Source organism: Zonotrichia leucophrys, chromosome 1 (genome assembly GCF_028769735.1).
Source record: "Zonotrichia leucophrys gambelii isolate GWCS_2022_RI chromosome 1, RI_Zleu_2.0, whole genome shotgun sequence".
Lineage (NCBI taxonomy): Eukaryota > Metazoa > Chordata > Aves > Passeriformes > Passerellidae > Zonotrichia > Zonotrichia leucophrys.
The window spans coordinates 102,001,667-102,017,485 of NC_088169.1; the positions used below are offsets into that span (position 1 = coordinate 102,001,667).

Genomic DNA, 15,819 nt, shown 5'->3' on the forward strand with positions numbered 1-15,819 from the left:
GATTTTTCACAAAATATGTCTTGTGACAGTATATGCAAAATCACAAACAGGACGGGACTGCTGTGGAACACGTCTCGAGCTGGTTTATTTTCAAGCATCAGTCTCATTACATGGTTGGGACAGTGGGAAGATGACAGCAGCTCACATCCTCAGCAGCAGCTAGAACTCCATGTTACAACTCACTTTAAAAGTTTTTAACCAATCACACAAAGCAAAAGCATGCTGACAGTAGATTTATCCAACCACTATAAGTACACATACCTTTGGTTAAAGCAATGCTTGCTTATTTTGAATACAATACCTGCTTGTAAGCCTTAAAATACAATTTTATCTCTAATTTTAAGGATTCCCACAACCCACATCCAAGATGGACAACAGTCACGGGATTTTCAGGCAGATACAAGTTTGGTCTGTTGTCATATCCGGGGTTAATTGTCCAATTAGAGCTTCAGGTCGTTAAGTCACATTCCTCCAGTTTGCTCTCCCCAGTTTACTTTTGTTTATACTTTTCAAGCCTGAGGCTGTGATGATAACCTTGATGATAACCTGGAAGGATGACAATCCTTCCAGGTTCTCAGGCCTGGAGGGATTGTTTTGTCTGACCAAACTACGATGAGAGCTTGCTAACTGTGACATCTACAGCCAGTTTGTAGCTGCACAGATAAATTGGCCATAACAGACACCAACTCGACCAGCCTAGCTCATTAAAGAATAGAAGTAAACAAGCCCCTGGGTATGATAATTAATGTTAATAAACTCAAACAGGGGACCTCAGCCAATCCCATTGAATCCTGAGCGCAGCCGTATCATTGGCCAGTGAGCTGGGTGGTGCTAAGACTCCAACCAATCAGATGTTTAAGCGCAGGAAATCTGAAGCCTATAAAAGAACACCCAGCAATAAACCTCAGCTGTTGCTTCATGGACTCACTGTGTTCCTATTGCATGCCTGTCTCTGAATCTGTGATAACTAACACACTGTATGAAGTTCAGAGTTAGACACTAATGTAGTACAGCATCTGAAAAATATAAAAGCTAAAAGCGTAAGGCTTCACTGTGCTTTGAGCCGCCTGGCTTCTGCTGTGCTAACACAGGCACTTCTGTGAAATGCCTGGAGGATGCCCTGTCTGGGGATTAGGTCCCAGCTCTAAATAAACAGATGAGTAAAGTCTAAAATTTTTCACTCTGCCCCCTAAATGAAACAGAGAGAAGAGTGCTGCTGCCTTTTTTTTTTTTTCCCAGAAACTGCAATAAATAGGTATGATTATCATGTTAGGAACTGTAGGGTTTTCTGCAAACTACCATTTAATTTGCTAAGGAACCAGTAAAACAAAGATGTTCCAGGTGAAGGAAATATGGCAGCAGAGGATGGTTAACTCTCAGCTCTGCCAGTGATGACTTAACGAACCTAGAAATAAAACAATACACTTTGTTATATAGGAGGTGATAGAAAGGTTGGTCTTTATTAGAGGCCTCCAGGGGCAGATATGGAAGTTTTGACAAAATGCCACGCCCCACATGGGGTGAATACAGTTTTGTAAGCTTAGTAAATTAGCATAATTGACAGAAATCACCAATTAAAGACATAAGAGCTAATGCAATTTCCTGCAGTGCAACCTTCTCTGAATCCTCCCCCCTCAGATGGAAACCAAATTTTTTTTTGTGAAAATGTGTCTTGAAGAGCTGGTTTTCAGCCTTAGTTCCCAAAAAGAACCAAGCTAGGATATGGAGCCTTGTACCCCCTGGGGCTTGGAGCTCTGAAATATGTTTTGTCTTTCTGCCTAGGGAAAAGGTGGGGAAAAGTACTGGGAAAACTAGCCACAGATACAATGATAGACTACAGAGCTACAAATACATGTGTAAAGAATACAGAGAATATATAAAAGGAAAAGACAAAAATTCTGTGGCGTCATCTGCACCAACAGCTCATGCTGCAATGCTTGCAGTAGTGGCTGGATGGCACAAGGCTGTGAAGGATTTGGTTTTATGTGAAGAAAAGGAAATACAAGAAGGACCAGCCTTTGTAATGCAAAACTTTGCTACTGAAGTTGATTGGAATGGATAGAGAGCTGTGAAACAATAAAGACAAGATAGCTTGCTTGTTGAAACAGCAAGATAATGAAGGGCATCTCTGAAAATGCCTTGAAGCATGGCAGAGTTCTCTGTTGGTTTCCATGTCTAGCGTTGACTTCTCTTGTATAATGCATTGACCTGGAAATCGTGAGGAATTGCTACTTTTTATTACAGCAATTGCAGTCCTTCCTTTTTAAAAAATCAGTTAATCTGTGTGCCATTTGCACCCTGCCTCGGTGAAAGTGTTAAAAGCTCCATCTCTTGACCCTTTCCCTTACTGTCTGCGCAGTTGTCTCGCTGACCACTGTCTCACTGTGTCTTTGTGCAGAATGTTCCCTGGAACACCAAAATCATGTCATGTGTGGCTGTTTTGGGGATTTGTTACAGGCATTAGGCAGGCAGCAGATACACCAAAAGGTGCTGAACTATCATTCTTTCTGGCAACTGTGACTCTACAGATTTGGCTTCAGGATGGGCAAAAGTACTGTGAACAACGCCAGTCACTTGTTTTTAAAATTTTAAATGTTTAATAGGAATAAAATGGTTATAAAAATAGCAATATAATTAGAGTAATAATAATTTGGACAATTTGGATTAGGACAATATGAGACAATAGAGACAAAGAGTTACAGACAGTCCGGGTACCTTTTTCTGAGCAGCACAAGCCTGAAAAAGGACACCCGTTAACAGAGGATTAACCCTTAAAAACAACAGCTTGTTGCATATTCATACACCTCATACATGATGCATGAATTCCATTCAAACACAGGATTCTGTCTGGTCTGTGTCAACTTCTTCCTCATAGTCCTAACTGGGGTCTTCAGGGCTAAGTGAGGCGGGAAGAAGTTCGTTTCTCCTGAGAATGGGGCAATAAATTCTCTTTCTCTGAAAGATTTAGGTGTCCTGTGGCTGCTATCTTGCTGCGAGTCCTTTTTTTAAAAAAAGTATCCTACATAGCATAGTTTCTATTTCAACTTTATGTTATAACCTAAAACTATAGTCAACACATTACTTAAAAAATTAATACAGCATAACTTTCTAACATAACTCATATAATATTCATTTTAATATTTGCAAAAAGCAAATCATAAAATATGCATTTTTCACAAATACCATCTAAGATACACTCCTGGGTAAAACAATGCAGGTTTGACTGTCAATAGGTCAGAGATTTCAGGATCTAACTGTTAAGATGTCCAGAAGTCAGAATAGTGACTTAGGCACCTGCATTGAGCTCATGGAGTTTGTAGAAGCTACTATAATTAAAATCAGTGTTAGAAAGGATATGTTAAGAATTACTAGAAATACCATTACCCTGTGATTCTCCTAGGTGTCTAGACTCAGTAACCCAGCTGCCAAAAGTGATCTATAACTGGGGCTTAATAACTTTTTGGAAGCCCACTTTGTCATCCTGACTTCTCTTGTGCTTTGATTCTTAGAGGGGTGAAAGTTGAGCAGTGCTGCTGCAGTTGTTATTAGTCCAAGTAACCAAGGGGTTTGCCAACCAAATTGGATAAATAGTCCAACACTGCCTCCCTCTGAATCACACTGAGTCTGATTAAGAGTCCAAAGAGTATTTTTCCCAAACAAGAATATGTGGATCAGAGTATGAAAGATCATTGATTTTTTTGTTTTATTTTATCTCAGAGAGTGAGTTTTAAAAAAACAGTTATCAGCTTTGTTGCAATTTGACACTGGCACAATGCTTCTTTTCAAATGCCTTGAAGAGTGAGAAATTAAAGGGCATTTATTAATATTAGCAGTAGTTTTTCAAAGTGTATTGCATGCATTGTTACTAATATTATTCTAGAGGTGCAGTGCCAAGAAATCATAAATACAGAGAGTTGGCAATAAATTAATTGGGGAATTAATAAAGAACTGGAATTAGGAAAGATGATGAGATGAAAGAGATGAGCTGAGCAAAGTCTGAGAATGGCACATCTTTCTTGCAGTAACATGGTAATGAATATTGTGAAGACAGTGGGATTACTGACCCTCACATATTTCTAACAACATGCCATACTTGGTCAAATTGTTGTAAAATTGCTAACATTAGCAGTTATGGGATGAAAATACCTTTATGCCAGTATAAATGCATCTCTGGTGCAGAGCACTGTGCCTTCTGCAATGAGAATTTCTAAATTGATGCAGTATTATAAAGTGAGCTGGGCTTTGGCAAAACTGGTGGCTCAAGCTCCCCTGTGCTTGAGCCTGTGTCATGCAGCAAAGGACAGGAGCCCAGGCACTGAGGCAGAAAATCCATAAACACTCCATGCTGCATCCAGGGGGAAGCAGCCCAAGCTCCCAGAGGACTTGGTGGGCTCTGGACTGACATTACTCTCAGAAATGAGACTTGGTACTATGGTAAATAGTGCCAAAAAACCTTATTTCCTGACTGTTTGACAGTCAAGAAAGACAAATCTAATACCATGCTCTCAGGAAACAGCAGAAGAGGTTGAGAAAAAATGCAGTGAGGAGTGGCCAGGGCTTCAAGGCATGAAGCAGCCCCTGTAGGCAGAGCAGCCAAGAGGGACCAGGTTTCTGCAGGGGAAGAGTTGGCTGGCAGGCATGATTCTAAATGTCTGTAAAATCACATGCAGTGCAGAAGGAAGGGGTAGCTGGTATGTGATGAGCTGAGGGCTGGGATCCCCAGAGAAAACTATTGGGTATTTAATTAAGAATAGTCACAGAGGGAACAGTTTGTCAGACACATAATGGTTTTAAACTGACAGAAGGAAGTTTGAATTAGATGCTAAGGAAAAATTCTTTACTGAGAAGATGGCAAAGTAATAGAATAAGTTGTCCAGAGAAGTCCTATCCCTGGAGGTGTTCAAGGCCAGCTTGGATGGGCTTGGAGCTACCTGGTCTGGTAAAAGACATCTCTACCAATGGCAGGGAGGTTGGAACTAGGTGGTGTTTGAGGTCCCTTCCAACATAAATCATTCTGTGACCATATGACTCTTTTCCATTAAGTCAGGAAATTCTTTGCCACTTGAGGCTGTGGGTCCTAAAATTTACCTGAGCTTAGGTCAAGACTGGACAGGTTTGCAGAAAAGAAATCCATCAAGTGATACTGTAAAAAATTAACCAATCTGTCTGGGCCAGAAATGTTAAGCTGGGAATGAGATTTATATTCTTTCCAGTGGGATGTTGCTAAAAACAGGAGAAAAGCTGCTTCTTTAAATAGCCGATTTTTATCTTGACAGTGTCTCTTGACATTTCTACAGCTTTAAAATTACTTTTCCCCTCTCAGTCTTTACTTTCCCATGTATTATTTTTCTGTGGCAGTCTTCTCCTCTTCATTGGCTTTGTTTCTGTGAAGAACTTGGTAGGCACACAGTTTATGGAAATGGGGAGTGGGGCTACAGCTGTGTAGGACAGGTGAACAGTATTGCAGGTAACGAGACATGGAGTGCCAAGGTGCACTGACCAACCACAAAAGGGTACAGGGGGCACACAGGTGTAATACATGTAGGATGAAGGGTATAAAAGATTGTACTGAAGAACAATAAAGAGCTGATGCTTGAAGTCTTCTTCAGTGTAAGTTGTACCTCCCCTGTTAGGACTTTGCATAATGTTTTCCTTCAAACTGTTCCATTTCAAAATGTTTCCTTTTTAAAAAAAAAAATCTTAGTTGCTCTGTGATTCTGCTGTGTAGTTTCCAAGTCTTCTTTTGCTTTAGTCTTGCTTTGCAAACAGTGTCACTTTTCCCTTGGGCACTTGCCCTTGAACAGCTCTAAATCCCACTGTATTCCTCTGTGTCTCTATACAGAAGTCTAAAATATCAATGAGAGAAAGAGAGACAAAGCAAGCAGGCTTTAATAAAAAGGTGTATTTGCTTATAGGATATTTATTTTCAAAAATTCTGTAGCAGGGCAAAGAGAAACTTTAACATATCAGAAAAAAGACATGCTTATTTTTCTTCATATATGTGAGAAATGGAGTTGTAAAGGATTCTCAAAACCTGGCTGAAAGCTCACAAAGCTTTTGTAGGTTTTGTACATTTTTTGTACATTTGTATGCAAACTCTGAGGTAAGGTGTGCTGACTTACAAAGGCCATGGAATAGAGATGACATTGTTAAGAGAGAGCTTGAACTAGAAGCAAGTTTCAAATGATGGCCTTGCAAAAAGACCAGATATTCTGGAGAATTAGAACTGTGAAAGATGTGTTGTAGCAATACCACATGGGGTAAAATAATAGGTGATTGGTGATAGAAATATTAGCGGCATTGTGTGGCAAAGGCTAATAGGCTGAAAATTATTTATAAGGTATTGTAAGCAGGAATTAGGTTGGCTTCTGATAGAATAGCATTGAGTTTTACATCTCTTATATCCCACCCTTCAACGAGACTGATATTGGAATAAAATCTTTTAAAATGCTTCTCCATTGCCCTGTCTCTGTAAAGCTGGGATTTTCCAACACATATATTCTATCATAGGCTTTTCACAAAAAGAACAAACGTTTCTTTTGTGCTGTGTGCCCAGAAAAGCTGCTACATGACCACTGTCCTGCCAGGATTTGATGCTGAGAAGATGCAGCCTGATAAGTGGAGGCAATGAGCTCCTGGTTCCACTGGGGCCGTTGTGAGGGGCTTTAAGGGCAGGTCTGTGAGTCAGAGTGAGTTTGCATTCTGACTCACCATTAGCTGTGGTATGGAGCTACATGTATTCTGTTATGTACATTTGGAAGAGTAAATCCCCTTAAGTCCTCTCGATCAGTATAGTTGTGCTTAGGCTCAGAGGCCTTTTCCAACTGTGAACCTCAGTCCTTGTTGAGTGTCAGGTGGAAGTAAATGCAGAGGGGCTTTCTACAGCTGTGTCATGCCAATGAAGAGTGCAACCCATTTCTCAGCACATAAAGAATATGGAATCTGGTTGAACACTTCTGGAGTAAATGGGATGCCTTTGCCTTTGAAAACAGTGAAGGCAAACTATTTAAACTGTGTTATACAATGTGCTTTATTAACGCAGGAATTTTAATTTAGCACTGAGAAGGTAACATGTGCTGTGTGTTACATGCTTCTAGGATGGAGGTTGAGTTTTCCTCAGGGTGCAGCTGGTTGGAAGCACAAGGAGCTGTTGTGGTTTCTGGGGTTTAGCAGATCAGCCAGGCAGAGTGTACCAGGCATGTGGGAGCTGGGCAGCAGTGGACCATGAACAGAGCAGGGCAGGACTGGAGGGCAGTGGTCAGTGAAGTGGCTGGTTCTGCTGCTGGGAATCCAGCTGGGAGAGGGATTATTTCTGCATAAGGGAGTTCCCTGCAACTCTGATGCAACTCACAGTGCTTCATCCACCAAGTGAATGCAGCAAAAGCAGTAGTGAATCACTTGTTTGTAAAAGGGGTACCATAGCTTTTTAATTGTGATATTATTAGAGAATCTTCTGGAATGAAGAGAGTCAAATTTTAAAGCATCTTCTGAATCAAACTATTGCCTCCTATGACATTTTCCCTCAAGGCAGTGATATTATTGCCTTGATTTTCTTCCAAGAGCATCTCTGAAAGGAAAAGACTTCTTTTTTCTTAGATGCCAGTTATTCTAAGTGTGTTTCTCAGTTACTCATGGTGGTTAATGCAAAGCACTTGATCTCCTGGGCATTTTGCGCTACTGGTTTTACAGCCAGGTGTTTGCTGTCATGAGTTAGGCTTCTGTTAATTAGGGCTTCATATATTCTGCAAAACATTACCAGATTTGTTCTCCCTGCACACTCTTCATTCATTGCTACAGAGCAGCAGAAAACAATTTAGCTCTCTGGCAGTGTATTTATTACAACACCATATGTTCTGTGTTTACTTATGCTGTACAATTAAGTGATTGTACTGCAAGTCATGGCCAAGTTCCTGAATAGCTGGGGCCTAAAAACAAGCTCTAAAATTCATATTTAGATTCCCAAATAGAAGATCTCATTTTCAAGTATTGAGTCCATCCTGACTCTTGCTGAGTTTTTTGAAGCAAGCAGACAATCAGCATTTTGAAAAACAGGCCTGCTATGTTCTTCCCATGCTTCTGTGGGGAATCTAAACTTTGGTTTAGACTCCTCTTAATATTTGTGGTATTGCAGTGCCTGTTGTATTCTCTACATTGCAATAATTCCTAGTGAGGCTTGTTCATGCTGACAAACTATCAATTTGGATTGATTAAAATATTCAGTAGAAAGGTTGCCAGCAAGGTTGCAATTTGGAGTCTTTGCTGAAAGATGAAGAGAGGCACAAAGTAAGAATATTTCTGTCAAGTCACTGGGCTTTTTCCATGAAAGGGTAGGCTTTAAATAGCATCTTTCATATAACATGCTTAACTGCCTGTAGCTGGCAACTAACCTGAGTGAAATAGGGTTCATCAAAACGCCTGATTTTTCTCTCAGTACTATTGGAAGCTCTTCAGTGTGTCTTAGTGAGGTTCTTTTTTTTTTTTTTTTTTGAGGTTTTCCAAGGTTTTTCTCCAATGTGTGAGTACAATAAAGCTTTCTTTCCTTTCTCTACATTAAAATTTCAAGGAAATTCTGATTCATTATTTCAGGAGCTGAGTTAAATTCTTTCCTCTGGCTCATTTTAAAAGAAATTGTATAAGCCTCAGATATGTGTGCTAACTGAAGCAGCAAATGTATGAAATGGTGGTGTTGCTTTGCTTTATGCTGCTCATCTTTGAGAAGAGGATGCTATCCTTAATCTGTGGGCTCAGAAGCACAGCAGGAGGACTTTTTGACCTAGAATAAAACAATGACAATATTCTGTGAAAGTATATCATGCACATGGATGCTTCTGAAATATATTGCTGGGGATAACTTGATCTTTCTTTTCAAAAGAAAATCATACCAATATGTCACCATGATATTTTCTGAAAAATCCCTTTGCCAGAATTTTTCTCCTGAGAAGCCTTAGAAAAGAAATGTAAATAATAATTATCTGATTGCTTTGAAATGTGGTCTGGAGGTTGTTTACCAACAGGTGCATATTTGATTGGTTCCATGTGAATTGTTTTTAATTAATGGCCAATCACCATCAGCTGTGTCAGACTCTGAGGAGTCAGTCACGAGCTCTCATTATCATTCTTTTCTAGCTTTCTGATGTCTCCTTTCTCTTTCTTTAGCATAGTTTTAGTGTATCATTTCTTTTAATATAATATCATAAAATAATGAAGCAGCCTTCTGAGAACATGGAGTCAAATTCCCATCTCTCACCTCATCCTGGGGACCTCACAACCCCACACCAATGCCTTTCAGAAAAAAAGAGATCTTACATGATGAGGGGAAAAGGAAGGAATTATTCCTCATAATGTAAGTAAAAGTAGATAAATTTAGATGGTCCTAAAACAGGAGGATTTAATATATAATAAATCAGCAGAGTGATCTGACACAATTGCAAAGGTGACTTTGAAAGAATTTCTCATTTTCTTTTCAGATGTCTTTCATTTTTCATATTCACATGCCTTGATGGATCATGCCTTTTGTTGGATCAAGATTTGAGGCCTTTTCAGTAATTAAAATGCAGTTTTTCCCACATAGAGGCTGCTCTTGAGAAAATAATTTTGCTTTGTAAACATTATTTGTCTGAGTCTGACTGCATGTCTGCATTCCCCTTGCAGAGGCACAGCGATAGCTGGAATTGTTTTTGGCATAGTATTTATGATGGGAGTGCTTGCTGGGATTGCCATCTGTATCTGCATGTGCGTGAAAAGCACCCGTGAGACTCGAGTCGGGGTCATCCGAGCAACACACGTCAACACCATCAACACGTACCCAGGTGAGGAACCAAAGGGACAGCCCTGCCAGAGTGCCCGTGGTCATGGCAGGAGTGTTATCCTTGGAGAGTTACAGCTCCACACTCATGATCAGGTTATTAGAATTCTTAGAAATGCCTCTGCCCAAATTAAGATGCAAACGAGACCATATGCCAGTGACAATAGTATGGGTTTGGTCTGACATGAGAGAGAAAGAAAGAAATAGAAAATAGGTGGGGGGACAGAAAGGTAGCTGATAGAGACAGAATAAGGAAAATATCGCCACTCCATGGATCCCAGCGAGTTCCATCGATCCTCTCCAGCTGGTCTTCTTGGTGGTGATGGTCCCCCTGAAAAGTATAGAATACAATGGGATTATATGGCTCAGGCCAGGTAGGAAAACCTCCCTGGGGCAGGGGGGAGTTTGCCATTGTCCCTTACAACAGACTCTGGGTTCATTGCATCATGTGCTGTCCTGTGGTGCCAGGCTTCAGGAATGACTGTGGGGGGGGCACTTCAGGGGGCCTTTGATGGATTATGGCACTCCCTCAGCTGCCTCTCACGTGAATGTCCCATGGATGTCACCTGTGGGGTTGGGGGTTCCACTGCTGGGCTGGTTTGTGTAAGGGAGGATGGGTGTTCACTGCCTCTGACCAGAGGTTACACCCAAAAACTCCTGCCTCTCCTCGTTTTGGGGAGAGGAAACTTGGCTGCTGTGGTCTCCCTCACCCCAAACTCAGCCAGGGAAGAATCTCTGCTGGGTTTGGCTTTCTTGTGGATACATTCCCTCAGCCTTCTTTGTTTTTCCCTAGGCCTGAGGTGATTGAACAATAGCATCTTATCTAGGTGATTTAGCTTCCAGTCTAAAGTTTCAGTCTGGTATCTTCAGGGAGGCTTCTTTGGTTAGAGCTTGTTTTATACAGTTTTTGTTATAATGGGCAAAACTCTTTTATATATCAGTGTTTGAGGCATGAACTATTTCAGTCTCTGACACAAAGTAAATGGGGAATGTGACTACAGCAGGAGGCTCTTCTCAGTCTGGAGGGGAAGAGCACAGCTCCTGCAGAGAAAGGCAGGGTAGCTCAGCATGCAGAGTCTGGCAGCACAGCTCTGTCTGGGAGGGCTTGTTCAGCTGCTGGGTGGGCTAAGGAGATCTGGCCAGGGGACACACTTCGCAGGTGGGTGGCTCATAGTGCCTGCAGCAGTGTGTCAAGTCCTTGCTCAGGGCAGTGCTGCACTTTACAGGACAAAACATCTTCCCATGCCAGAGGGGGAGTAGATCAGTTGTTCATCTTTAGTGTTCTGGTTTTTGTATTTGTTCTTGTTCATGTGCAGCTCGCTCCTTTGCATTGTCCAATATAATGGAGGCCAGGCATATCACAGAAGGGGGAAAACCTGCACAATAAGGTCTGTGGAGCTTAGGCTTTGAGTGTTGATGTGGAGTCTAATGCAACCTGAGCTGACTGGTTTTTGCCCAAAGCTCACAAGCACTGCTGGGTGCTGCAGGATCTCAGCTGGTTTCTACAAAAGGACATGGACATCTCTGCAGGGTCTTCTGTACTGCATGTCCCAGCAGGAGGGACTGCTGGCTAGGGTGCAGTGCTCAATCTCTATCTATCTGGCATCATGCCTGAACTGGAATTTGGAATAGAAATTTGAACAAGGGTTATAAAATCATAGAATGCACTGGGTTGGGGTGGACCTTAGAGATCACCTAGTTCTACCCTCTTCCCCCAGCCCCAGGTGGGGACATGGTGCTGAGGTACCTGTTTGTGCCTTAGTCAAAGTTAGCTGAGTGTTCAACCTGCTCAGTGCAAGCTTCTCCGTGAGTTAGAACTGTTGTGATGTAACTTTCTTGAGGTGCAGGCAGCAGCAGGAATGCACAAGGTCTAAGGCAGAGGTGTCACAGGGTCTGCAGCGTCCCAGGGGACAGTAGGGACCCCTCGTGCCTCTGGGGCAGTGCAGTTGTGTCCAGAGTGAGTGTGAGCTGGTACATACGGCTGTGTATGAGCCAGCTTGGTGTAGAGTCACCCACTGCACCACACTTGTCAACTTGCACCACTCTAGGAGAGCCAAAGGAGGTGGCACCAAGCCAGCTGGGGTCTGCAAGGCATATTTGCCTCAATTCCACATCTACCATATGAAAATGGCCACATTGTTGAAGAGAAAAGCAGAGCCTGGATGCAGCATAATGGTGGTTATGCAATTCAGTGACATTGTTAATTACAGATTTAGGAGCAATTGCCTTGGGATAACTTTGGGAGTTCATTGTAATAAAACACAGAGGTTCCATGCATGAAGTGTTGTCATCTCACTCCTAGAGATCCCTACTTTTATATTCCCTCCTTTTGCAAAGGTTGCAGAGAACCTGAGGTGCATTATATATACTTATCAACAAGCTATGCAATACTTTCTATGTATTCCTTTGTTATACCATCTCTAATGTCTGTTTTCTCCCTCACAGTATTCGTTTCCAGTTAGATTGAAAGCATCTGTGATCATCCTTATAATTTCAACATTATTTTGTGTACAGAGATGAGTATGAAAGGAAATGGCAATATTCTCAACCATGAATTGTTGAAGAGCTACTTCAAAAACAAATAGTTGCTGCAAGCTGTAAAAACAACAGCAAAATGAAAATTCCAGGGCTGTAACCTTTTCTTCCCCAGTTCTGCTCTGGCAATGACACACTCTTACCTCTCAGTCTCTAGGCAGTTTGAGTCTACACCTCAAGGCCTCTAGTTGAAGCATCAGTCTGAGCAGCCCTTCCTCTCAGCAGCAGGTTTTGGAGGATGGGGAAGCTTGGAAATGTTTTCTGTGTTCCCTGCTGTCATGAACACTTCTGGAATAATGACTGACCTGGTTTGGCTGCATGGCTTGTGACCAACACTGCCCCTGCCATTACCTGCTTTGGACAGGAACAGCAAGTGTGAGGATGCTCTTGTTTCTGCCTCAGCCACAGCAGCAGTGCAGTGTTCAAGAGGGCAGAGCATGCTTTTCATGGCACAGTGGGATTTGAATCTCTTCCCCCATCACAAACATCCATGGTTTCTGTTTCCACTCTTTGCTAGTACTGTCTTATTGCCAGTCTGCCTGAGACATCTATGGAGGGGACAGGAGAGCATCTGTGGTGACATAAACGGAGAAATGAGCAGACTCTGGACCTTAAAATTTGTAGAGAATATTCTATTTGGATGCTGACACAGAGCCTTTAGTTCTTACCTGCTATCATTCTGCAGCATTCACTGTCTTTTTTGTCAGTGAATGAATCCTTTTTCTTTAATGTTATTAGAAGTAATTGAGAACAGGTTTGCAGCTACTTCTGAGAATTTTTGTTGCCTCCTAAATGCCTAATCCAGTTTATGAAGGCTGGGCTCTCCTCAGATGTCCCCATTGGTGTGAGCAAGGTGAAAGCTTTGTTCTTTCTCAGCCCAAGCCATGCTAAGATGTCTTGCCTTGGTAAGTGTGGTGCTGCTGTGTTTGCCATGGTTTGGCACCTGGAGATCCAGAGGGAGTTTGAGGTGTCTGTGGAGATCAAGAACCCTGACTGCTTCATTTTGACATAAATCCCTGTTGCTGCTGAAGGAGGTGGAAGGGAGTGGATCTGATAAAGTCAGCCTTTCCCCCCCAAAAAATGTTTAGCTCTACCACATTTTCCTGGTATCATCTGCCATACAGGCACTCAGACACTGTTACTGGCACAGCCTGTTGGTAGGCACACAGCTAAGGAGGGAAGTAAAGGGCAATAAACAATGACTCACTTTGATACAAATTGACTGTATAATGGCAGCCTGAAAAAAAAAAATGAATGAATTGCCAGGAGGTTTTATATCAGTTGCATGCAAGTCTGAAATCAGCAAGAAAATACTTGAAGGCTGCATCTGAAAAACAGTTTTTTAACTGTGTTCTTTTTTCTCCCATTTCAGTGGCTCCACCACCATACAGTTATGAACATGAGATGGAGCACCCAGCTGACCTACCTCCACGTTATACTGCAGCCCCACAGACTGTGATACAGTATCCTCCACCCCCTCCATACCCTGGCTATTCAGGGAAATGATTAACATGGCTTCACATGGATATTGACTGCCTCTTGAAACAGCCAGCACTGCTGGGACAATGCTGTTGGCTCAGGGACAAATAGGATTGGGTTCTGCATCAACACATGTGGCCAGGTGTTGCAATAGAACTGGAAAGGTTGCCAATGCTCAGGATGAATGAAAATACTGTCCACTGTGGACCAGCATGTTTCCTGATTAAACAACATATGACCAAAGAAACAGTGCCTAAAAGTTAGTGTCAGATGAGAGTGCTTAACACCAGTTCTTAGCTTCACCTGCAGCAGGAGTGGGGCTTTTCCCACATAGGAATGTGCAAATGGTGCAAACAGTTCAACAAACTGTTTCAAAAGCACAAGAGAGTGTGGGGCTTATTCTGGAGGAAAGCATCAACTGTTGCCTTGAGGTAACCACTGTGCCTTTCCTTGAAACGAGGGGAATAAGCAACAAGAAAGATTGAAACTGTTTTCTACTTCCAGCTGATAATACCAAGTGATCACTGTGCCTGTTGGTCTGATAACCATGTTACAAGAAGAAGGGCTGGTAGAGTTTTCTAGTAATTAAAAATTTATGGGTATCAGTTTTGGCCAAGTGCAGATTTTTTTAAGTGCCTCTTTTTAAGCAGTTTGTGACTAGTTTATGAACTGAGATGTTAACATAAGGATAATTTTTGTATGTGAAATACACTAATTTATAGCTGATCTATTTTTACCTGGACTTAAAACCTCTATACATTGAAAATATGCTAAAATGCCTTTTATACCAGCAAATGATATTTTGATTTTTGTATAAAAATACTGAATCAGCAGAACTCACAAATGGGAGAAAAAAATACAAAACAAATATTAAAATGTCATAGATTTGACATCACAAATTGCATAAAGCCAGGGGTTTAAAATTTTATTTGCCAGTAATGAGGATATTCCAGACATAGCAAAGATATGAGAGTGGAGACTGAGATTACTTTTGAATGTGTCTTGGGCAATTTAAAACTGCAGGTCATCAAGTAATATTTTTACATTTGCCATGCATATTGTTCAAATGTACTTATTCTCCACTATATGCAGTCCAGATCTTCATGATGTAAAATATTCCATGTACTTATGCAGGTAACTGTAATTCTGCAGCAGCTATTTGACTTCAGAATATCATATTCCATTACCTAAAGCATCATCTTTCAGTGTTAAGATTATTATTTTTCTCAGATTTATATGCAAACCACAAAGAGTGGGTCTCTTCAAGAATTCAAAAGTGCTGAATGCTCTCGGTTTGAGTTGGGTGTCTGAGCAGTTTGAGAATGTTACAGCTGTGGCATCAGCTGCAGGTTACTGCTGGTTCACAGTGATCAGAATGCATTTAAATGTTTTCCAGTGTAGCCTTTCTCTTCTTTTCAAGTGTATTGATGTAGCAACAAATAAAAAAGCAACTTGCAAAAAAGAAGATACTGTATCCCAGTGAAATCAACCTCTCATACTCCCTGAAGTCTGGTGGTTCTGGTATTCAGTCCTGATTCAGGGAAGAACTGAAGCAACATTTAACTGAGCATAAAATTTATTCAGAGGCATTCTTGAAACAAGACCTTACTGACTGTTCTTGCTCAGATTTTGCAGTTGTATTTGTCCTTGCCAGGCCAACTAAACTTACCCCCTTGAAACTCAACTTAAAAGTGCAAATGGGCTCAGTCCCTGCCAGTGTAAGTTCAGAAGATCTGTGTTGTGGCCATTGGCCACACTGAGTCCCCAAGGTACCAAGGCAATTGTGACCTAGTTAGAGGAGAACTGAGCTGTGTCTCAGGTGTTTGCTCAATGAAAATGCAGAGTTTTAGGACTGCAGTGGAATGCATTTGAAAAGGGCCAGCGGTGACAGAGTGGGTTGGGTAAGACATTGCTGGTCTGAAGGCTGTGAGTTCTAGGAGCAGAGGAGTCATTGTGGCTAGGGTCAGAGGCTGGCAGCTTTATAATGGAGAAATCCAGGA

General features: G+C 41.6%; 1 protein-coding gene across 1 annotated transcript in view; it reads left to right on the forward strand.

Moving 5' to 3' along the window:
* The window catches only part of CYYR1 (cysteine and tyrosine rich 1), a 29,619-nt gene extending 14,335 nt beyond the window's left edge, over positions 1-15,284 (forward strand). Inside the window, exons 2-3 of the mRNA XM_064703300.1 lie at positions 9,652-9,809; positions 13,713-15,284. Coding sequence (XP_064559370.1) covers positions 9,692-9,809; positions 13,713-13,846 — 252 coding nt within the window. The 5' untranslated portion in view covers positions 9,652-9,691 and the 3' untranslated portion in view covers positions 13,847-15,284. The remainder of the gene's footprint in view (positions 1-9,651; positions 9,810-13,712) is intronic.
* Positions 15,285-15,819: the final 535 nt, after the last annotated feature.